Source organism: Rhinolophus hipposideros (assembly GCF_964194185.1).
Source record: "Rhinolophus hipposideros genome assembly, chromosome: 12".
Lineage (NCBI taxonomy): Eukaryota > Metazoa > Chordata > Mammalia > Chiroptera > Rhinolophidae > Rhinolophus > Rhinolophus hipposideros.
Window position 1 is genome coordinate 46,216,403 of NC_138058.1, and position 26,349 is coordinate 46,242,751.

Consider the following 26,349-nt stretch of genomic DNA (forward strand, 5'->3'; position numbering starts at 1 on the left):
GTAACTTTGTAAGTGAATGTAAAAACTATTAGCCCAATAACTTTAAAAAACAAACAGCTAGTTTTCCTGTCTCATGAAAAGAATCCGCCCCCATCTCAATTTAGTAAAAGAAATTGCTATTCTCTGTCGGAATAGTTACCGTAAGAAAACTACTTGCAAACCTAGTTTTAAAAGATTCAGCCACATACCATCTGTCTTGGTAGAATAGACTTATAAACTGAGTGGAAATACTAATTCTGTAGTTTAAGCATACGGTTTTAAAAAATAAATTGATAAATGATCAGATTTATGCAACATCATTGAATTTTACTTGAAATAACAAAAATTGGCGTTATTTACTTAAGAGTTTTTATTAAAAAAATTAATGAATTTAAATGTAAATGCATCTATATTGTGGGCGTTTTACTTGCTTTTTAGGTTATGAGTGTTTCACTTGTATTTTTTGTTGTTGTTAATAAAAAGACCTAGAAAGACCCTAGAATAGTGCTGAAATAGATTAAATATTTTAAAAAGTACCAGTGTAATTCTAGAGAATTAGCACATTAACACAGATCTGGTAAAATGTAAGTCCAGTGGTAGCTTCTGAAATATACTTTCATATATTTAAAGTTTGAGATACCATATATATCTATTTAGGTGTTTGTCTAAACTAGCAATTTGAAAGGGGCCTCAGAGTATGTAATAATCTCAAAACCTTAGGTCAGTTACAACTGTGTCATTTAAATTCCCCCTAAATTATAAATTCTGCTCAGAGTCTTGTCTGCTTTATGGTAAAATAAATAAAATAATCAGATTGCTAAGATTATGAACCTAATTTGTTTACACCTGAGAGAAATTTGTTTTGTGAAATATAAAACTTATTAAATCATTAGATATCTGAATTTTTTCTAAGTTTATTTTTGCTCTCCTCAAAATACATTAGAGGTGATTTGAATAATTTTTAAACAGTTTCCCAATAAACAGAAAGTGGCTTATAAAAACTAGCAGACTTTCTACTGAATGTCTATCCTTGAACTCCAAAAAAGGAATGCAAAAAGGGGGGAGGAGACATTATAACTTTTGTTCTTAGCAACTTCTCCTGGAAAAAATCATCACCACTCCCAGCTTGATTTGTTTCATTTAATTCTTGCCACATATACTTCTTAGATCCTTATATGTTTTATATTGAAGTAATCAGTGTTGAGGTTTTTCTGTTCATTTAGATTATTTAAACATTCTGATCTGTGCTTAGTACTGAACTCTTTATTGGATCCATTCTATCTAATAACTAAAGCATATGAAATTTACTGCATTTTGTATTGATTTAATAATGTTAATCTAAAATCTTTGGGTGCAGTGTGTCACATCTGTTTTGTATTCCTCTGTTTAAGAGAAGTGGCAGTATGGTATTTGGAGGAATATTTATTATCTGAGTATTTTTCTTTGCAACAGTTTCCCTTAGTCTATTGAGAATTATAACTTCCAAGAGACAGTGAATCACCCAGCAAATTCTCAGGTACCCAACTGCTGAAGGCCACAGTTAATTGGAATTTTTATTTACCATTTAAGTTCCCTTTGCTTAAATAGTGGTAATTTTGGAGGCTTCTGGCAATAATAAAAAATAAATTTGTAGTGAGATTTTTTTTTTTTAAATATTCTTTTTTCTTAATAATAGGTCCAGGTTATAATTAGTGGATACTCTGGTTTTTTAGAGAAAACAAAAAACAAAAAAATCTTTGTTAGACTGTTGATTTGTGTTTGAAACCTAATTTTCCCTGGCTGGTGATTGAATATTCTTATCTTGTGGTGGTGTTTCTTAACCTTTTGATGGATTTCTTTAAGTAATCATGAAAACTAAAACCCCTTATCCAAGACATAAATGCATGAACACAAACATTTGCATACAGGTAATAATAATGGCGATCCTTATGGCAGTGGTTTTGTGTATGTTCAAATATAACCTGTGAATACCCATGTCTGTGTGCTTTCCAAAATGCTTCACATTGACTACTTCAGATGGGAGTCATACATGTCAGTCCATAGGGGATTAGAAACACAAGACAAGCTAAGTATATTCTGTAAATTTGAAGTTGGCATCATGGGGAGTATCTGTTGTGTTCTTCTATAAATTATCCCATTACAACTCATAGAAAGCAACTGAATGAATTTAGTATGGATTTAAATCTGTGTATTTCCTCTTTGAAGAAAACACACATTGCTTAATCACGTTCTGTTAATGAAAAATTAAATGCGATAGGTATCACTGAGACATAAAGAGCACCTTGCCCTGCAACTTTTTTTCTTACGTAGTCTCATTCATTTACTTTCTTTGACCAGACAAAAAGTTTGGGAAACAATATTTCCGTGTTCTTTCTTCTCAGTATCGTCAGTGAAGCAGGAGCATCCATCTACAGTGTAAGCCCTGAAGCCAACAAAGAGATGCCAGGACTGGACCCTAATTTGAGAAGTGCAGGTAAGAAGCTCTGCACCATCCGAAAGCATGTGATTTTGACAGTCTGGACATGTTTTTGTAGCAATCAAAATATTTAAGTACCCAAGAAAATTTAGAAGATATGTATATGAATAGGCATGTTAGAAAGAAGTGTTTGGTTGGACAGTGACTGGAAAAGAAAGAGGAAGAATACTGTTTTTAAAGGACACTGCATAGTATTCTAGAGTATAGTGAAAACTTAGCCCAAACCGTCTTTAGTAAAATTAAAGACTAAGGAGTTAATAAAAATAATAAAATACTCTACGCTCTCCTATTATTATTTATGACAGCTTTTTGTTGGCAATAAGTAATATATTAACATAAAAATATTTATAATGAAATGTACGAGCCTGCACAGGCTTTCTGTTTATTGCTCCATCTTTGTCAAATGACCAGTTTCTCTTGTTTTGCTAATGGGGATTGTCAGTAGAGTATTGTTTAAACCAGCCTATTTTGATTTTAGTTGTATTAAGTTGCTTTGATTTCTATGAGGTAGAATAGTTCAATTCTTGTGTGTGAAGAAATTAAGATATTTTGATACATCTAGTGAATGTAGTTGGTATCACAAGCAAAACATTATGTCTGTTCAGAGCATTTTTCTGTGTAACAGGTGGATATTTAGACTACTTTGTTAGAAATGGACTTTTTATTGAATTTTTTTCCTTAAATATTCTCATCACATTTCATTGGCTGTTCTTGAAATCTATACCTATGGAGTTATAGGTAAAAATCTATGGAGTTATATACTTGAATTTTTTTTGCGTTAATTTAAAGTTAAAACTTCTTTCTTACATCCAGAAGAGCTTGTAGTTTCCCTTCAGTTGTTCATTTCATGACACAGTCCCTATCTACAATTATCATCTCAAACTCAGATCTCAGCTGAAAATCTTGCTTCTTTTGTGAAGCTTTTCCCTATCCCACGAGCTCAGCATGGTGTCTGCCTCCTAACCATATACTTCTTTGGGTACTTTCCTTGTAATAATAATAACAATAATTAGATATAGTAATCATAGTGGGAAATGCTAATATTAATCTTTATTAAGCACTTAAAATACACATATGTAAAACATTGTGGTAAATGCATTACCAGGATTATTTTATTTAATTACCAAAATTTCCCTATGAGACATTGATTAGTCCCATTTTATAGATGAGGAAACCAAAGTTTACAGGGCTTAAAGAGGCCACATAGCCAGTAAGTGTTTACATAATATTTGTGTACTTAACTTCTATAATAAAAGAATACTTTTCTTTATAAAAAATAAAATTCAGAACCTCCCAAGTTGACACTGAAAGTTTCAGTAATCTTTCAACAGGGCATTGGAAAAACATATTATCTGGAAGGTGGCAGTCCCTCCGACCTCCCATTGTTAAAGGGGCAGCTGTTTCTTCTTCACCACTGGCCTGTGTGGGTACATAACTGTCATAGCATTGTAGGTGAGACATGATTACTACATTCCAACAAGATCCTATGAGAACAGGAAATAATAAGGGGAATTGGTATCTGGTCCTAATTACTTTGATTTCAAAATCTCCTTGTGTCTTCAGTTTGTGATGCACTGCAGGTACAAGGCCTTCTTTGTCTCAGCTTCCATCCATGTGACAATGACTATGTTTGATCCATATTAACTCGAAATATCTACCTAGACATTTTGAGTCTTCAAAGTCTGGTCCTGGAGGCAAATATTGAAAGATGCTGAGCATCTACACTCTTGCTTCTCTAGGGCCCACTTCCTTTTCAGTTCCTGTTTTCTGACTGGAAGTCTTTCTCTTTCCTAGTGATTGATTCCAGGGGATGACTTTATACTTCATTTGAGACCTGACCTACCCGTGGGTGTGGGTTTTACCTTTCAACCTTCCATAAGTTTACTGAATCAGGATATAACAGAACCTCAACCTTCAAATAAGTGTTAAACATATGTAAGAAAATGACCTTCAAATTACTCCATCTTCTTGACCAGCTTATCAGCTTTATCTAAAACAGAGATTATCCTTATATATACTTACTTTCCCCCATAATATATACATTGTACATGAGAGACATTTAATTTGGATGGATAGAATAGTACATAGACAGCATTAGAATGTTTATTATGGATTTGTGATTTAAAATGGAAGATTGAGTGTACCTGTTATTCTCTCATTCATTTCTGAGATCTCATTAAAATCACAGTAACTTGGTAGAATGAAGACAAACTCACTAGGACAAAGGGAGTAAGAGAGGAGATGACAGCAACATTATTTTTGAAGCTAGAAAGCTGGTGGCTGAGTAATAGGTTATCTAGCCAACTTGAGAAAGTTGAGTACTCAAACAGCATTATAGAAAACAGAGAACTAACCTGAAATAGGTCATGGAAACCCTATAGGTTCAGGAAATGTACCAAGCACCTTTAGAAGTATTTTGGAAGGGCTGAGCGTGGGTCTAAAGTAAGAGGATTAATTTAAAGTCTGTTTTAAAAAGCAATTAAACCAAGTTAAATATGGAATACCATATAACCCAGCAATTCCATTCCTAGGTATATACTCAAAAGAATTGAAAACAGGTACTCAACAAATACTTGTACGCAGAGACTCTTAGCAGCACTATTCACAATAGCCAAGAGCTGGAAACAACCCAAATGTCCATAGCAGGTGAATGGATGATCACAAAATGTGGTATGTTTATATGATGGAATATTATTTTCAGTCATAGAAAAGAATGAAGTACTGATACATGCTACAATATGGAGGAACCTTGAAAACGAAAGGTCACATACTATATGATTACATTTATATGAAATGTCCAGAGTAGGTGAATCTGTAGAGACAGAAAGCTGATTGGTGGTTGCCAGGGACTGGGGAGAGGGGAAAATGAAGAGCAATTGCTTAATAGGTACATGGTTTTCTTTTAGGGTGATAAAATATTTTGGAACTTAATAGAGGTGGTGGTTTGCACAATGTTTAAATATACTAAATACTACTAAATTATACATCATAAAATAGTTAATTTTATGTGAATTCCACATCAATAAAACAAACCGTTATAGCTCCCATTGCACACATGTTGAATAACTGTCTTCCATCTTTACAGAAGACTGGAAATTTATTCTCTGGAGAGGGTTACACAGAAGGTCTCTACACTAGAGGACATAGGTTATACATGAGAGTGGGGATACCTACTGAAAAAGGAGGGATTAAATAATTATTTACGTACTGTTTTAGAGACCTTAAAGAGGACTAAATCTTCCCTGCAGAAGATTAGAGGATTCTAACCAACACAAGTAAAAATACCTAAAGAAACGGAGATCAGAGATTCCACAAATAAATGGCCAAATCACCCTACAGTGAATGAAACCCACAGTGACAAACCTCACCTTTGAGCAAAGCACTTACAGTCAGCTTTTTTAGTACCCTGCCCCTGGAGGACAGTCAAGGGTCATCTAACATGTAAGGCAAACCTATATTAAAGACAGATGCCAAAATATACCAGGGGTTGGGGGTGAAGGGGGTGGTTGCTGCTTGAAGGAAATAGAGATTATAGAAAGAAGAAAATAAAGAAAAAGTTGGATATTCTCAGAGGTAAAGAAGATCTTTCATTTAAAAGTACATTTATATAAAATTAAATTCACCCTCTTCTAAGTACACCATCTATGAATTTTGAAAAGCTTATACTAGATGGGTAACCATAAACCACCACAGTCAAGTTATTTAAATATTTATATCAGGTCAACAGATTTGTCAGCTTTTTATTCAAAAAATGTAATTATTAGAGGATCAAGATTATAATAGATTTACATCAAGACTATTAAAACTACATTTTAATAAGCTTTATAGTGAAAAAAATTGTAATTTGGAGTGTTGAATGAAATAAAACCACACAGGGGTTTCACTTATCTTCCTTTGATGCTGTCTGATGACAAGGGGAAGGATAAAATGAGGTGTTAGACTTTAAAAATAAAAATTTCCACTTAGATATTATTAAGTAATAGAATACGGCAAATTTTAAAGAGAGCACACTACAGTACCGTCTTTTAAGCAATAATGTATTTGCTCTGGAAGCTCTGCGATCCTAGACATTTCATAGAGCTGAAGATCAAGACCCATAGAATCCGTTTATCCTTTGGGTGTACGCGGTCGGACAGTTAAGTTCGCAAACTCACCCTAGAAAAAGGGCCCCGTACCTCATTGCTGAATGTCACTACGTTCACCTTTGAAGTGCTCTCCTTGGGAAGCTATGCACCGATGCCAGTGCCTAGCCCACCCTTCAAAGCAATTTTGGAACTTTTTTTCTGGAATGGCCACTAGAGCTGTCATCATTACCCTTGATGTCCTGGATGTCATCAAATGGCTTCCTTTCAATAGTTCCTTTATCTTCGGGTAAAGAAAGAAGTCATTGGGAGCCAGATCAGGTGAGTAGGGAGGGTGTTCCAATACAGCTATTTGTTTACTGGCTAAAAACTCCCTCACAGACAGTGCCATGTGAACTGGTGCATTGTCGTGATGCAAGAGCCATGAATTGTTGGCGAAAAGTTCAGGTTGTCTACCTTTTTCATGCAGCCTTTTCAGCACTTCCAAATAGTAAACTTGGTTAACTGTCCAGCTGGTACAAATTCATAATTCACAATTCCTCTGTATCAAAAAAAGGTTACGAACATTGTTGCAACAATTTCATGAACTTAATTATCAGACCTTGTAAGACACTGTGAATGAGGGGAGGTGTTGCCTTCAGGGCTGCTGCGTATGGCTGAATAGGTTGTGCACTGAAAAACTTTCTAGCTCTGGTTCTTTACCTTTTGGGTGATTATCTTCACTCAGTCTCGGCTCCTCACCACCCCCCTTCCCACTTTTGATGAATTTAACATAAATTTTTCCTCTAATGCTTAACTTTTGTCTCAGTATCACTTATTGTCTTCCTTTATGCATTGATTTCATTACTATTTAACAAATCACCAATTATTAAACACTGATTTCCTGCATGTGCTTTTTCTCCTGTTTTCATGGGTCTATCTAGTCAGCCACAACGCAAGACTCTCTCATTTACTATGGCTTATAATATGGCTGCTTAAATTTTTTAATTTCACTTTTCTTAATATCTCTTTTTTTCCATATAAATGTTAGAGCCATTTAATTAATATTTTAAAAACTCTATAGAAATATGGTGAAATTCTGTTAAATTTATACCTTCTGCATATTTTATTTTTCTTACAGGCAGAACACACACACACACACAGACACACACACACACAGAGTGAATGGATTCTCCTCCATGATATTTTCTTATCGGTTGTTGGTGACATGATGGAGCATCAGTTTTTGTCTCGATGTCCTGAAACCAGCCAACTGTTTGAAATTTTATTAGTTCTGATATTTTTTTAGTTGACTCTCTTGGGTTTTCTAGACAATCATCAGCTGCAAATAATAACCTCGTTTATGTCTTTTCAGGTGATTATACCTTCTTTTTTTCCTCATCCAATTGCAATAACCAGAATTTCCTGAACAACGATGAATAGTATCAGTAGTACAGAGAAATATTGATGTCTCATGTGGACAAAATAGTATTTGCCATATATTTGGATATACTGCATTTCAAAAACACATCATAGCTCCATTGAGATATAATTTACATAGCATACAATGTACCTTTTTAAAGTGCATGTCAGTGTTTGTTGGTATAATCAGAGTTGTGCAGCTATCACCACTATTCAATTTTAGATCATTTTCACCACCCCAAAGAGAAACCCCATGCTCATTCGTAGTCAGTCCTCCTTTCCCTCTTCTCCCCATTCCCTGGCAAACATTAATCTACCTTCTGTTTATATGAATTTGCTTATTCCAGAACTTTCATATAAATGAAATCATTACAGTGTGTGGTCTTTTGTGACTGACTGGCTTCTTTCACTTAGGATAATGTTTTCAAGGTCCATCCATTCTGTAGCATGTATCAGCACTTCATTCCTTTTTATTGCCAAATAATTTTCCACTGTAAGGGTATACTACATTTTGTTCATACATTTATCAGTTAATGAATATTTGGGTTGTTTTCACCTTTTTTGGCTATTATGAATAATACCACTATGAACATTTATGTACAAGAATTTATGTGGACATAGGTTTTCATTTCTCTTGAGTATATACCTAGGAGTGAAAATTTGAGGACATATAGTAACTATATGTTTAACATTTTCCAGAAGTCTTTTTGACTTCTGTTAACTATGCTTTTCTCACCATTAATCCTCTGCCTCTTTGACTGTTTTATTCTTCTCTTTTCTATCTCAAAAGGTGAATGTTCCCCTAGTTTTGGGTCATGACTCTTCCTCTTTTTTTATTCTCTTTATCAGCAATCTATTAACTGTCTTTGCCTGAAGTACCAGTCTATCTCTTACTTATCAGACTGGTAATTCTCAACCTACAGGCATGCATTATTACTATCTACTGTATGAGTTCTGACAATTAAGTTCGTGAACTTGTTGCAAAGATATTGTTAACCTTTTTTAATATCAGAGGGATTATTCATTATAAATTTGTACCAACTAGACAGTTAACCAAGTTTACTATTTGGAAGTGCTGAAAACACTGCATGAAAAAGTTAGACGACCTGAACTTTTCGCCAACAGTTCATGGCTCTTGCATCACGGCAATGCACCAGCTCACACGGCTCTGTCTGTGAGGGAGTTTTTAGCCAGTAAACAAATAGCTGTATTGGAACACCCTCCCTACTCACCTGATCTGGCCCCCAGTGACTTCTTTCTTTACCCAAAGATAAAGGAAATATTGAAAGAAAGACATGTTGATGACATTCAGGACATCAGGATAATATGATCACAGTTCTGATGGCCATTCCAGAAAAAGAGTTCCAAAATTGCTTTGAAGGGTGGACTAGGCGCTGGCATCGGTGCATAGCTTCCCAAGGGCAGTACTTCGAAGGTGACCATAGTGATATTCATCAATGAGGTATGTGGCACTTTTTCTAGGATGAGTTCACGAACTTAATTGTCCGACCTCTTATAACTTTTCTTGGTTAACCTGCCAGCAGGAAAACAGTATGATCTTTTCTCGAAAGCCTGGGCATATTACTTTTCAATCTCTACTTGAACAGTTCATCTCCCTCCGTCTTCCCGCTTCCCATCTCTTTCATGCTTGGGTTTTTATGCTATATAGAATGACGAACAGCATCTGAAAGGGAAATACCCATCCTAGGAATATCAGCATCTATATCAGCGTTATTTATTGGGAACAGTGTAACTGCAGAGGCTCTTAGGACTTATTGTAGAATTAATAAGTCACCTAGAAACCATCATTTCTATCCATTGTTCCTGATTTGGCAATATTAGGTTGAACAAAGGAGACACTAACAGTGAAACGGTTAGAAGGGAATCAGGTAGAAAATAGTTTAAAACACATTTGTATATTTCAGAAATTTTAAAATATGGGACTCTACCCACATTTATCAAATTATGCAATTGCTCTACCCAATTTCTAAGTTTAGGTTTTCATAAAGTGGGTTTTCCTGAAGGAGTTGATTTGAGAGATTTACCTATTATTGATATGATTGTATTGAATTTCTAACACCACCTTCCTGCAAAGTGAATGTTTTGATGCCTGTATCCTTAACTTGTTTTACTATTGTGGGATGTTGTTTTTTAATCAGCAGTGTATTTTGGCATTGTATGTATGTGTTTGAAAATTATTCTTATTACATTATATATAGATAAAGACTAGGAAAGAAGGAATAATATTTGCTTTTAGAGAATATCAGGCATATATTTTCAATGTGCAATTATAAATGTGGTTATTAGAGGAAACCATTTTTCCTGAGGCCTGTGATGTTTACACTGATGAACCTTTTGTGAGGTTTGATAAGTAAGGTGTATGTACAGGCTTTGGAATCCCCATCTCCTCTGTGGGAGAAATACACAGGTTGTCTGACATCAATTTATTGCTCTCTAAGCTTGCTCTGTAAGCTACCATTGCACAGTATGTTAGAAGTAATAATAAAAGATATGAAAAAGACTTGAATGATCATGCAGTAAACTTGATGTTTCCAGTACAGAGGTGGTACAAATCAGTGATGGGAGAATCTGGTAGTCACTTGTAAGAGGTGCCTTCTGTTGCCAGGCCTTGAACAGTTAACATGAAAACAGGCATAGAGTTTTCTTTGTTGGCCTTAATGTCTTCAGTTAGAATTTATATTTCATCCAACCTTCTATATAAGTAGTTGGACTAGTTTTCATGAGTTTAGAAAATAAAAGCTGTTCCTACGTAAGGACTCAATGTAACTATGCTACTTGAAAATAAAAAAGAGCTGCCTTTAGAAGTATTCTTACGATTCCAAGTAAATTTCTTTTCTCTAGCAAAATCTATCTTACAAGCTAAATTAGGTATGAAATTTTGTTAACATTTGATAGAAAAAAAATGCCAATAAAGGATAAGCAAGTAAAATGACACAAGTAAAGGAATGTTTGGAGTTTACCCTCAAGTCTCTTGAACATGAATTGTGATGGTCAAGAAAGATGTTATTAGGATTGTGTATGTGTTAGGAGACATGCAGTTGTAATGTGGGTCGCTTCACAAGCTAATCTTGCAATCATATTCAAGGAAATACAAATGTATTCACTAGCTAACTGACTTGGTCTCTGGTTACAATAATATATATACTGTGTTTCCACGAAAATAAAACCTAGCCGGACAATCAGCTCTAATGCATCTTTTGGAGCAAAAATTATTATAAGACCCGGTCTTATTTTACTTATAGTAAAATAACCAGAGACCAGTCTTATCAGTCTTATTTTAATTATATAACATGGGTCTTATATAATATTATAGGATAAGATATATGATATGGTATAATACTTGGTCTTATGTTAATTTTTGCTCCAAAAGATGCATCAGAGCTGATTGTCCAGCTAGGTCTTACTTTTGGGGAAACGGCATGATTTTATCATTTACTCATCTAGTCCTAATAAGCATATTTGACATACAAATGTATGTCATGTTTATAATATTACAGAATTATTTAAAAGTAAAACAAATACCTACTTGTTCTTTCAAGTATAAGGTACCCTACTATGCTGTATTTGTATTTAAAGAAGAAACAGGTAATTGTGTTAAGTACTTTTTCAAATGTATAACCCTTTCAATCTATTTGTGCTCAGGAATGCCTAGGGGTTCTGTTAGCATAATTAATCCTGAAATTTTACATTTACTTTTTGTGTGAAATTGTTGGTCTTTTGGGGAGGAGATAAAGAGGAATGGAATTAAGTACTTGTATTATGAGGAACTAATATAAGTAGTTATCTAGATACTGCTTTTTACATTAAGACTTATTTTCTGATTCTGTTTTTTTCAGTTTCCATAGCAAGGCGTGTACAAGATCCATTAGCTGAGCTGGTGAAAATTGAGCCAAAGCACATTGGAGTTGGAATGTATCAGGTAAAGCAATGTAGATCATTTAATTTATGAAATCTTTCAATACAAAGAGCAATACTCAAACTTGACATAGTAATTGTCAATGGGAATAGATTTCAATTTTCAAAGGTTATACAGTTTATGGGACGGTAGTAAAGAGTTATAAGTAATTAGGGAAGGGGGATTTTATTTTTCTGTGTTTACGGTTTTGATCCAGACTTAGAATTAACTGTAGTTAGATGTAAAGACTATTAAAACATTAACTCTGACTAGTAACTTAATCTGGAGAGGCTTCTTATTTTAGCATTATTATAAAAATAAAGAGGTTATAGATCAGGAGTGTCCAAACTTTTTTCAACGTTTTTTACCAAGGACCATATGCAGTAAAATATACAAACAGCCGGGCCACTCACTCAAGGTGAAGTACGTATTGCCTCATCTGGTTTATTTAAGTAAACTCAATATATTTTTGGAATTTGCTGTGGGCCAATTAGAAATGGATTGCGCGCCGCATTTGGCCCGCGGGCCGCAGTTTGGACAGCCCTGTTAGAGAATAAGGGAGAAACTGTTGGCTCTTTGTGTAAACCAGTATGAACTATTGATCTTTATTGATCATTCGGGAAGAAGCCTTTGGTACCTAGTGTGACTTTTTTTTCCCTGTTTTCCTTTTCCATTTGGTTATTATAGTTAATTTTTGGCCATTACCCAGTATGAGCTAAAGGCTTTCGATTGTTGTTACTGTGTGGTATTAATAGTAGTAATAATGCTTGTTATTGCTGTATTTTCAATTTTTGAAGTTGTGTTTGTTGGGCAATTGAGGACAGCACTAAATCTTGGCAAAGTGAATCCATGTGTCTCCAGAAACCTCGAGTTGAATTGTTTTCTTCTTTGATGAAAGTCTGTCTTCAACCTGAAATAGAATATTACCCTCTGTATAATTTTCATGGGATTTGAGTTATAGGTACTACATGCTTTCTCTAAAGAAATATTACTTTAGGTCATGGAATCTGTGACCTCTAGAAATGGAAGAGATCTTAGAAAATATACAGCCCGACCCTCTCATTGAACAGAAAAAAAAGCTGTGTCCTAAAGTAGTTAGGATTTTTACCCAGGATCACACTGGCAAAGCCTGGAGTAATCTGTCATATTGGGACTTAATTGGAAGTATTTCTGTTGTATAGAAAGTTGAACTAAAAACATCCAAGAGGCCAGGGAATGATATGATCTGATTTGTATTTTTGAACATTTCCTCTGGCTACTCTGGGGAGAATGATTTAGAGGGGAAGAGGAGAAGCAGTAGGACCGGTTTGGAGGCTATTATGTAGCCCAAGTGATGGTGGCTTGGACAAAATTAATGGCATTAGAATTGGAAAGAAGTTAACTCTATTTTGTAGGGACTACCTGGTGATAAGTGAGGGAAAGGAATTGTTAAGAATTTGCTCCAAAGGTCCTGGTATGTGGAAGATGCCTGAGTAGAGCAGATTTGGTAAGGATGAGATCAGTAATTCCATTTGGACATGTTAAATTTAAGATGCCTATAAGAAATCCAAGAAAAGATGTCAAATAGGCATTGAATATACAAGTGTGAGATCTGGAAAAATAGCCATATTAACATTGGAGTACAAACTATTTAGCAAATAATGACATCAAGAAAGGTATCAAGATGGTAGGCTAAGCTCATGATATGTCACCACCACTGGCATATCTATAACTCCAAATTCCATAAGAAAAGGTGTACATATATACCTGTACCTATATAAACCCACACTTATATGAATAAACTGATAACAGCATGGGAAAACAAGAAATGGTCCATCAATGGATGGAAATTTCAGGAATTTCTGAAAGATACCAAGCTTAAAGAGTCACACCCATGGAAAAATAAAACCTGGTGGATTGTACCTCAGAACATTTGGATCAGTCATGTTCTCAAACCAGGATCGTACGCAAGTAGTGGGAAGGGCACCTTTAGGATTAGGTAAGGAAGTGTCTATAGAGTGGCGAGGTCTATAGTGAGCACTCTCTCAGTGTACTGGGAATCCAAGCTAAAGTACTGAGTATAACTCAGAGGCCAGAGAGGCTAGGAGATCCTTAAGTAGCCTTTAGTTGTCAGGAAGCTCAGGAAGCCTCATCCTGGCAAGGCAGACTCCTGACCTATATGTGACATAGGCATCATATCTCACACTTCCCACATTATCACTTGAAGCAGACGATGGTAGACAGCATACACAGACAGCCAAACAGGAACACTGAAATGATCTTGCTACCAAGAATCACTAAAATGTTTGAGGAAAACCTGTGGTAGAAAAATGAGGCAACAACTTAATAAGCAAAAAAGAACACCCAATGAAACAATGAACAGACTTTAAGCAAAATATTCACAGAGAGACAAAGAGGTTATTGCATTTATAAAACAAACATGGGATATAATGAAATTAGACTAACCTTAGAATTTAAAAATATGATTGTCAAGATAAAAAATATTAATATAAGCAGGATAGAGTGGACACAGCTAAAAGCAAGTTAATGAATTGCAAGACTGAGCTAAGAGATTTCTTTAGAATACAGTCTTACACTGAAAAAGTTAGGAAGCATGAACAAAATGTCATATGATGTAGAAGACATTCTAAAGCTTCCGCATTCATCTAGTAGAAGATTCAAATAAATAAAAAGAATGGAGGGGATGATGATCACAGAAAATTTCTCCAAACTGAAGGTAGACAAGTCTTTTGAAAGTACTGAATAAAAGAATAACAAAAGACCTACACTCACATGCTGTCTAACGAAATTTCAGAATGCTAGTGATAAAGAGGAACTGACGGAAAGCTTCCAGAGAGTGTAATTTATCTACAAAGGAAAATTAGATTGACATCAGTCCTATTATTGGTAAGAACAAGTGATAGAAAATAGAAATGCAGTAGTCTTGAAGTTGTGGGGAAAAATTATTTTGAACCCATAATTCTATATTCAGGCAAAACAGCAAATCATGTGAGAGGAAAATAAAAGCATTTTTGGACCTGTAATGATTTACCTTCTCTGATTGTTGCAGACCTTTTTTGAAAATATTATTTATGGAAATACTCCTAACCAAAAAGAGGGGGCAGGGGTGGTCCAAAACAGGGAAAGCATGTTGTGAGGAAACAGTATTGAGGTAAGAACAGTGGAGAGCTTTACAATACACACACATAGTAAAATGTGTATAGAATTGAGTCTCACAGTTTTTATGTAAAATGTTAATCTTTAAATATATTAGTCTGGATCAGTTCAGCTCAACATGGTAGGGCAGAAGAAAAACAAGTGATAAAGTATTGATACTTTCTTTTTTTCTGGAAAAATATTAAGATATAGATTAACCACAAAGAGGATATTTAATATAAATCATGAGTAAAAAATAAAGTTTATCATTTGAACCAAAGGCAGAGAAAAAGAAAACAAAAATATAGTAAATAAATGAAATATGTGATTACAGGAATAAGTATAGGTAATAGGTAAAGGTGAATGGATTAAATTCCCCTATTAATACAATCTCAGACTTTTAAAAATAAAATATAGCACTAAGCTGTGCAAGAGATACTTCTAAAAAAAAAGCAACTTTTATATTAGAAATTTGAAGAAAAATATTCCACATGAATGAAAAAGGAAGTCCTAGCAATGTTACTGTCAGACTAAATAGAATTTAAGGCCGAGTGTATCAAATAGGTTAAAGACAGATATTTCAGGTTAATAACAGATACAGTCTTCCAAGAAGTTATAATTGCTCTGAGCATTCTATGTTACTTAATAACATAGCTTCAAAAAAACATGCAGTATTTAAAAACTTTTAAAAATTAGAGCAAGAGACAAATTTACTCTTTTTGTAGGAGTCGTACTTAATAGACAACTATATTAACACATATATTTTAGAAATAGCTTTATTGAGATATAATCAGATACCATACCCACATGTACATACATCCATAAATTTCACCCACTTAAAGTGTACAAGTCAATGATTTTTAATATATTCATAGGGTTGGGAAACTATATTGCCACTGTCTGATTTTTGAACATTTTCATCACCCAAAAAGAAACCATTAGCAGTCATCCCCTTCCTTCCCCAGCCCTAGGCAGCTACTAACCTACTTTCTATCTCTATAGGTTTGACTGTTCTGGACATTTCATATAAATGGAATCAGATAGTATGTGGCCTTTTGTGAGTGGCTTCTTTCATTTAGCATAACGTTTTCAAGGTTCATCCATACTGTAGTATGTATTAAAACGTCATTCCTTTTTATGGGCAAATAGTATTCCACTGTATGTACATACCACGTTTTGTTTATGCATTTATCAGGTGATGGAAATTTGGATTGTTTCCACCTTTGGCTGTTAACAATAATGCTACTATGAACATTTGTATACAAGTTTTTATGATGTATGTTTTCCTTTCTCTTGGATATATCCCTAGGAGTGGATTTGCTAGGTCATTTAACACATAAATTTAAAAGTCAGATGAAAAACTAGGGAACTTAGTTGCCACAAACGTATATGTACATATGATGATAACTACATATTTTATTAAGATTTTGGTCATGTTGATTTGTACACATTTATATATGAGTTTATATGAAACATGTGCATAAAATATACAAAGAGCCTCTATATATCATTTACCACAGATGAAATATAAATTTTTTTCTTTATCAAAGAAACCCAGATTAAGCAAGGAGATGTTATATCAACCTAACAATTGAGTAACACTGTAATAAAATGATAAACATCTGTACAAGTGAGGATACAGTGAAATGAACATTCACATACGCTGTTGGCAGATGTGCAAATTGTTATTTTTAGCAAATAGTCAATACCTGTCAAGATGCACTTTTAAAAAATGCATCCCTTTGACCTGGTAGTTCTTCCTTTAGGGATCTCTTCCAAGGCAGTAATGTTGGATTTATATACAAGTTTGCCATTTTAGCAAAATATTGGAAGTAACTATCATGTTTCCCCCAAAATAAGACTTAACCAGACCATCAGCTCTAATGCGTCTTTTGGAGCAAAAATTAATATAAAACCTGGCATTATATCATAGTGTAGTATAGTATACTATATTACATTATACTAGGTCTTATATTAATTTCTGCTCCAAAAGACACATAAGAGCTGATGGTCCTGCTAGGTCTTATTTTCAGGGAAACAGGGTACTTATATGTATTCTGAAGCTGGACAAACGTTGCTGATTTTAAAAATGAAAGCTGTTCAAAGAAAGAATGTTAAATAGTGAGATGAAATAATAGAAGCTATAATATTATTATTTCAATAGAAACTAAAATACTTTTGGTTTAATAACAGCTAAAATGCTAAAGACAGCGCTCCAATTCTTGTCTTAGAAATGGGGAGAACTGATTTTAAAAACACATGCCTGTCATTATTTCTGGAGAGAGAGGCAGCCAATGTGGTCAAATGACAACATATCCCTAACTGACCCCTAAAGACTTTGCTGGAAAGTGGCTTGGTGTTACTCCCAAGAAAACACTCCAGGGTGAGAGCAGGATGATGCAGGGCTGGCTCCGTTGAGTTCTCTGGGACGTGGGGAATGGTGGTTTAGCTTGGCTTTGTCATATCCTGAAAGCACAACTTAAGTAAATTGGATTTACTTGCTGCATATTTCTTCCTTGGACCGTTTTTAGCTACTTTCGTGCTTATTAATACCCCTGTTTGTTAATGAGCATGCACAGCAAAGAAAGATAAAGCAGTCAGTCCTCTTTCCTCCTTTTGTGCCTCTCTGTTAGATCATTTGACGATGTTAGAGAATGAAATGGTTTTCCAAACTGAGGTTTTGGAACCCTTAGTTGGTTTTACATATCCAGGCCATCTTTATTCCTCATTATTTTGCATAATGAGGAGTCACTCTGTAAAAGGAAAATCATCTTCCCAACTGAAATTTTTCATGGTAAAACCTTAAAGGTGGGAATTTGTATTTCATTTTTCCACCCCCTGTGTGGGATCAGTTCTAGGTAAAAATAAAAACAACTCTTCAGTGGTGACATTACTCTGGTAAAAACTATTTAGTTAACATATGTATAGGAATTATGAAATGTAGTTTTAGGTCTGTAAAACGTAAGGTTCCTCATCTGCTATATATTGTTTGCCCAAATTCTGTCAAACATTGTAATTCCTTAATTATTTGTTATTGTAAAGTGGGATATAGAAATGAGTTTGCCCCATGGATATTCACTTAGATGATTTTTGCCTGGATTTTTGCCCTTACACTAAAACAATATTTTGAAGTAGATAAAACACAAAGTGAAACATAGACCGTATTCTAAAAATCAAGCATTGTTCACATAGATGAGTTCCTTGCTAAAATATTTTTACAATGTTGTCCCTTAACTACAGGCTGTACTTTGAATTTCTGCTTTACCGAGTATTATGAGTGAAACTCAATCTTAGTCTCCAATTCACGTATTTCATTCGTGACCATAACTGAACTGTTTCCATAACTGAACAAAACCAAGTAATTGACCTTGACTGGGAATATGAACTAAACTCATGTATTAGAATTTGCTAATTATTCCTTGAAGTTTTTACATTTCTATTCTGGGTATTTTTTTTTCCCACTTCCACGTGAATTATGCTTCCTACGTTGTAGTATTAACTTTAGTTTTCTCAGGTTCTTAGCAATCACTGACAGTGTAAGCTATGTATATATACACACACTCTAGTATAGCACCATTACTTATCTTTAAAAAAAATATGAAATGTTAATATGAGTCGAAGAAACTTTTACCAATAATAACATAATACCTTAAATTACTAACAGTGAAATAACTAATTTCCTTCATCTTCTGTTTGTTACTCTTTGTATGTCACTGACCTTGGACAATGAAACTAGATCAATTTCAGTTTCTAATTAAGTTTGCCATCTAGTTTTCATATATAAGCACAAAAATCACAGTTAGGATTTCTAAAACTTTAAAGTATTTTCATAGTTTTTAAAACTAGTATTTATTATGGATAATTGAGGGAGGGGGGGCATGAAAAGTACTACCATAAAAGAAACGATTAATAAATTCTACTGCATTAGAATCTAAAACATCCCTGAATCAGAAAACAATATATAAAAAAATCGACAGAGAGAAGGTATTTGCAATACATATAACCTATAAAGGATACAGAATATATAAAGGTCTCCTACAAATCAAGAGAAAAAAAGACAATTCAGAAAAATAGGCAAAGAATATGAACAAGCAATTGACAGGAGACACAAAAAAGTATAGGTATGAAAAAAATTATCACTTTCACTAATAACGGGAGAAATGCAAAGTCAAGCCATATGGGAAACCTTTCAGGTTTTTCAAAATTAGTATGACAATTTGGATGTTAGTCACTGTGTGCAGCATTGGGAATCTTGTACTTTACGTATAGGAATATAAACTGGCGCAGCCTCTTTGGAGAATAATTGGAAATTAGTAAGGTTGGGGGTCGGGATTCTCTTCAACTCAGTAATTCTGTTGCTAGATATACATAGCCTTGAAAAATTCTTTCATATGTGCAGAAGAAGACTTGTAGAAGAAATTTATTGAAGCACTATTTATAGTAGTAAAAATTTGAAATGGTTTGTCCATTGCATGGAAAACAGAAAATTATACTGTAGTATACTCAGATGGTGAAATATTACATAGAAATGAAGATGATCCATTTAGAGCTACCTATATGAATGTGGCTAAATCTCATAAGATATACTATTAAGAGAGAAAGCATGTTGTATGGTACGGTAATGTATTATTGGTATAAAATCTAAAAATATGAAAAATAATACTACATACTATTTAGGAATGCCAATATATGTAGTGAGAATATAGAAATAAGCACTGGAATTTAAGATAGTAGTTACCTTGGGTGGAGCATGGAATGGGAGGAGAATGGGAACTGGGATGGGTACATCAGGAGTTTGAACTATATAATATTTTATTTCTTAAGTTGTTTGGTGGATACATTGGTGTCCATGATATTCTGTAACTTTTTGTTAAATAAGTCGTAATTTTATAAAAAGGTACAGGAAAGCTTGGTCAAATGATAAAGGTGTTTTATCTCAGGAACTTTGGCTTTCAATGAATGAATCTCTTTTTGGGAAAAGTGTTGGAGAATTTTAGGAGCAGAGGGCGTCAGAATAGCCATGTAGTTGGAATGAGAATGACTGCAGAATGTGAAGAAGGATTGCTAGAGAAAATCTTGGATGTAATTCTTTACTCAGTGCAAAAAACTACTATATGTAATATAATGATGTTCATATTAGAATGGTTGAAAATTCAAATATAGGATTGTGCTAGGTTGTCTCACCCTGAGGCAACCTCTACTCCAGCCTATGGAGTAGATCTTTACTCAATAAACTACTTTCACTTTGCAAAAAAAGGTTGTGCTCAATAACTGTGGTAATAGGGAAGAGAAATAGAATGTGTAACTATTAGGTTGGTGCAAAAGTAATTGCGGTTTTTGCAATTTTTTTTTTTTTATACCTTTTAAACCGCAATTACTGTTGCACCAACCTAATATTAGGAGGGCCACTTCTAATTTAAAGGCTGTATTCTAAAATATCTGATATTATTCAGAAATACTGATTAACTCATTTCTTTACATATGTGTGTTCAGGGTGGGTGTTGATTGTGGTGTTTAAGAATAGCACAGGTAAATTTAATTACTTGTAAGACTATATTACATTTTAAATTCGAGGGGAGTGTATCATCATTGTCATAATGACAGTTGCATTAAATGTATGATACTGTAGAAAGGAGTGTGAGATTGACAATTTAGGTAAGAAATGAACCCTGCCTGCAAAGTGATTACAGTGTGGTGCAGAGAGGAAAACTGGCCTCAATAAATTATGAGGTGAGTTCACTCATGGCACATTCCTCCACCAAATCTGTCTTGTGCCATGTGTGGGTGTGTTACAATGCCTGTCTTTCTGGTGATCATGGGAGGAAATTCTAAGGGGAAAAATTTGTTGAGGAAAAATTATGTTGATGAGGGATTTTTTTTCTGGGTCCTTAATAATTGTAAAGGTAAGGTAATTGTACAGGTAAGAAAAGTTAATTCACCTGGATTTGTATAGAATGAAGTTTGTGTCTCAGTTCCACAGAAAGAAATACATCTGTTGTCTTTTTGAACAACTAACTTTAGGAGGTATCTTTGGTTTGGGATGAGATACTAGCCTAGTTTGCTGCCTTCTTTGTGCACTATTAACTGGTGATATATTTCCTTTAATAATTCAGATCAGGCTACCCAAGCTGTTTATTGTACAGTATTATTAAAAAAGATGTATTTTCTTTTCAAATATATAATTGAATGGGAGAATTTTCTCCTGACATATACAAGGCTTTTGTTTCATTATTTATTTGGAATAAATGGGGCCAGAGGGTATGAGTGTAGTTAGGTTTTGTTGGAGGGGGGCTTGCAAAGACTTTTTGAGGCATGATGTGCAAGTGAGTGTTTTTAAATCTCAGAGGTGTGATTATGTCATAACAGCTATAACCTCTGGGCTTGCTTTATTACTTTTATTAAAACAAATCTGTATAGGGGTGCTATGTATATTTTGGTGATGAAGGAAATGAGGTGGTTAATTTATTATGTGAACAGCACTTTCAACTAACCACAGCGTGATTCACTGAGAGAGCGGTGGAAAAGCCTCGCTCTGTAGAAATGACTGCTTTTTGATTTGTGGACCTTAACTTTCAACACCAGAGCATGAAGTTTATCTACAAAATGGTTCCTTTTTTTTTTCCTGTACTAATGTTTTTGTCCAATTTTAAAATTGAAATGTTTTCCTTCATTTTATTTTGGACATTTACTGAATATGAATGATATAAACAATACTTGCCAGCAAGTTAAGGAAGAACAAGAAGAAAGAAGTGGATTCATGTGTTAGGGTATTAGGGGAGTGGCTTTATGGTTTCCAAGTAGCCCACACATACCTCAGAAGAAGACTCCATAAAATAAATCAATACCCTGAACCCATTAAGATAACTACCTGGTATCACATAGGAGTTTAGGAAAAGTGAGGCACCTGTTATTCTTTTTTATAGGATGCATTTATAAACAGATACTATAGTGGAAAAGAAAATCAACCTCACGCAAAATAGCCTCTGATAAACCTTTGTTTGGAAGCGGGAGTTCCAAACTATTGAGAGGAGGTGAGGATGTAATGCCACTCAGAAGTCCACACACTATAGAATGGAATCAAAAGGAGACCCATCCATCCCGTGAGCTCACAGGATGTAAAGAACTTGTATACTCATAAACAGCCATTGAAAGACCCAAAAAAGGTGGTTTCTTCTACAGCTGCACTATATCCAGCATCATGTGGTGATGTGAACCTGCCTAGAGAGAGTGGAAAATAGGTCATCTTCTTGGCAATATTTTTGAAAGACCTCTTTATTTTCCAGATGTGCCAAAACCAAGCATTTACAAACAGAAAGACTCAGAAGCCAGTCAGGCATTTAATTGATAAGAATTCTCTAAAGCATGTTATATCTGGAATATTACAAGGCTCCATGAAAGTAAGGATTACAGTTTTATATTTATCTACGCTTCTTTGGAGTAGCACAGCACATTCCTCTTCAGAGCCTTGAATTTGCTCAAAAAATGATGTCATGCCCTCATAGCTCTTCCCCAGAGAGTTGGCAAAGGCCAGGAGAAACATTATTTGTATAGTTGAAAGACGGAGTGTAGAGGAGGGAGGTCCAGGCCTGTGGTTTATGTAAACAGGGCAGACTGGGAGGGGGCAGTGGCACCCCTGCTTCAGCTGTTACTCGGTCATTGCGGGCAGTCAGTCCTGGTGAGAATGTGTCCACTGTGAGACTGCTTCAGCCACAGTGATCAGTGGTCATCACCCACAGCCCCAGACTGTGGCAAAAATGTAATTGTAAAAGCAACTAGACTGGAGGCAGAACTTCATTCTAATGACATTGGTTGAGCGTCTCAAACTTGCAGGTAGCCTCACTAGTAGAATGAAACTGTTTTGGACATTTCCAAGAGACATGTTTGACCCAATGTAAGCGTGCATTGAATTTGTTGAAAGTGTATTTGTCTTCATAATGATTTGGTTACTTTTTAAAAGAATGACATTTTAAAATTATTCTTGGCTGTAAAAAGCCTGTTCCACTTCCTTCCCTTCCTAAACGTACATCTCAGACCAATGCAGGGCATAGCAGTTATTTCAGACGCCTGGGTGATGGAGAAGCCTTATGTGCAGGTATGCCCACCGTGCTCCTCGGCCTCCCTCCACGTTCTCTCCTGCGGCCTCCTTCCTCATCTCCCTTCCAACCTTCTGTGAGCTGCCTTTTGAAGAGGTAGTTTGTTCCCTCGTCCCTTACTCAGTGCCCGCCACCCCCTTCATAGGGTGTGAAATACAACCAGGCTTTTAAAAAAGTGATTCTACCCTCGTTTACGATTTGAAACCTACTCAGACATGTGTTGACAAATTTAAGCAACTTTATGAGTTTTTCAAAAAACAAATTTATGGTCATGCTACCGGAGTCGAATTAACTGAACACAGACCCAGTGATGTTAGCAGAATACAGAAGACATCCAGCCTAATTTGCTAGATGGGAAGGGCGTGGTTTTAAATAAAATGGAACACTGTAGTTGAGAGTGAGACCAGACGTGTCTTCTTGTAGAGAAACCCTGTACTTATCGTTATGTTTGCAAAGGAAATTTGGATTCTAGATTAAAATACTCGGTTAGTCATACCAGGGGCACATAACTATGCTCATTGAGAGATGCTGCTCCGTGCAGTTGGGTGGTTATAATTAAGGGTGTGTTTAATCAAAATTTTCCTAAGAGCTAAAGCTCCTATAAAGATAGAGAACTGCCTTAAACTGAAATGACATGAACATTTTCACTGTCCCCTTCCTCATTTCAGTGAGGTTCAGTGAAAAAGAACACAACCCCAGGGCACGAAAGGGAGCTATGTTCTGAACCTTGGTTTAGCTACATTTGTTGTGTGGCCTTGGGAAAGTAGTTTTACTTCTTCATGCCTTGTTGGAAAATAATATGTTACCTATATGTTTTCTGAGTGTTAAAAGGAAATTATATATATATATATATATGTGTGTGTGTGTATATATATATATTTTAAGATGTGAAAATATCTTATGATGAAAATGTAATTTTATTTCATATTATGGGATCATCAAATAAACAGATTCCATTTACATTGGTGGGACTCTTTATTCCTATTCTTTATTTATTCATATGCTAAGCTCATCAAATATTCCTAAAATCATTTAATTTCAAGTTACAAGGGACCTTAGAGGTCATTTAGTTCACACCGGCAGGTATAAGCATGTTCATTGCCTTCTAAAAGGGAGGATGAAAGAAGCTGTGGGGAAACCTTCCACAACAAAGGACCAGAGTGGCAGCATTGCTGTGGTCATAATCCAGGAATGAGGAAAGAGGCCCATTGCCTGAGCTGTCTCATGTACGATAGAAATGACAGGACGTGTTGTACCGGGATAGATAGGCATTTGAAGTTGAATTGGAAAGTACACTTTAAACTTCTGTTACTTATTACCTACAGAATTTTCTGTAAGTCTATAGTGCTCTACTTGTTATCCTTATATACCTGATTCTTCTGTTGTGGTTTACATCTGATGTTTAAAATTGACTGAGTATTTTGGAGATGGGAGGGGAAGAAGGTAGATAGTTAAAAACAAACACAACAGCAACAACAGAAATTCCTCCATTTGTTGGGATGCATGATGGAATTATGGTTGTCAATATGAAACAGCTGTTTGTTTGTTGACAGCCTGCCTTACTTCTCCCATAATCAAGCTGTTTCTCATCATATAATTACCAGCTCTTTAGAATTTGAGGCTTGTTGTGGATTTATAGTTGGTTACATACCGTTTGCCAAAACGTCATAGTTTAGATAAAAAATTAGTGATTCCCCTGTAGTCATTCTACTGAAATATGAATGTGGGTTGTAATAAAACAAAGATGCCTGAAGAGACTTCTGAAATTCGCTTCAAACTTAAGAGAATATAGATGCTATTTTGTGTGTGTTTTCTAAGGAGGGAGTATTAGTGTAACTCTTCCCTGTCTTGTAGACTCTTGCCAATCAGAAAAGCATTCTGTGTTCTCTTTGCTTTCTTTCTTCTCTTCCTGTGTTCTCTTTTCACGAATGTAGTTTAGACAGCACTGATGTGGGCAGCAGGATCCGTCTGATCCAGAAGGACATGATTTCGTTCTTTTTCATTCTTTTGTTCTTTCTTTTTTTTTTTTTTCCTCCCTGTCTTCTTAAAACCCTGTTCTGAGGTCAAAGCCAAGAATGAAAGGAAATAAAGTTGAATTTAAGTTCTCTGAGAGTCCAAGGTGATGTTTCAGCCTCCTGGATAGCTTTACCAGTTGAAAAAAAAGCTGTGCCTATCTAGGTGGGACATTTACAAACGACCACTTTTCAATCTGGATTATGCTGAGAGGTTCATTTTGAAATAAGGGTAACCCTGTGTTTTTTAAAAACAAGACAGAAAGGGGAGGTTTCTATTGCTTCATTTAGTTTTATTCTTTTAAAATAGAGCAAAAACATTTTCTAATTATGCTTAAGTCACAGCTTCTCTATGAATGGAAAAGTTTCTGTCCTTAGTAAATCTTTTCACAGTGCAGAGTTACTTCAAAAAACTCCGTTTGAAGATTACAGTTCCACGAATTTTTATTTTCATAAACTCCAGAGTAGTGTCACAATTTCTTCTTCCTTTAATAGTTTGAAATTATAATGGAATTTAGAAGATTTTTAGTAATTTTTTCTATTTGATCTCAAATGCATTATATAAATTAATTTTTCTCCATACAAAAATATATTTTAAAAGAGACAGTAATATGGAAATAGTAAGTGCTTTTGTGATAGACGGGTATGAATAGGAAAGGGAACACATTAGTTTAAAATTTGTAAAAATAAAATTTTGAGGAGACAAGTATATTTTGTATGCATATAGCTTTTATTTCTATTATTTGCATGTGTTCATATTATTTCTTCCTTCAGAAGTCCACATCTATTTATTTCTAAAAGCATAAATCAGAACTATTTTACTTTAAAAGAACATGTCAAAATGCTTGCCCCCTCATAGCCAAATGTCAGTGGGAATTTGACTAACAATGATTTCACCAGGTGGCTAGTGACAGTAAGTACTTAGGACTATTACCAGAATATGAAATGTTCTGTACTTTAAATTATTTAATTATAATTGGTATTAGGCCAAGATTTAATTCTCTTTCTTAACACATGAACTATACCATGAAATTGGAATCCAAAGCTAAAAGATTATGTCTGGCTTAATTGGAACACGTAGGACGTGATTTACCATAAAGATGAATATTTTCATATATACAGCTGTGCATATATTCGTAGGGCTCTATTAGCCAAAATCTGTTGTCTTAGGAGTATTCAGGTACATAATTCAGTCAAATGAGTCACAGATGATCCATTTTAGGAGCATTTAACTATTTAGGTGTGGGGGAAGAGA

At 34.8% G+C, this 26,349-nt stretch overlaps 1 protein-coding gene across 3 annotated transcripts in view; it reads left to right on the forward strand.

The window, feature by feature from the left end:
- SRBD1 (S1 RNA binding domain 1) overlaps window positions 1-26,349 on the forward strand; it is a 179,713-nt gene that overhangs the window by 95,252 nt on the left and 58,112 nt on the right. For all 3 annotated transcript variants that reach the window (XM_081069689.1, XM_081069688.1, XM_081069690.1), the window contains exons 15-16: window positions 2,361-2,452; window positions 11,796-11,878. In XM_081069689.1, the coding sequence (XP_080925815.1) occupies window positions 2,361-2,452; window positions 11,796-11,878 (175 nt within the window). The remainder of the gene's footprint in view (window positions 1-2,360; window positions 2,453-11,795; window positions 11,879-26,349) is intronic.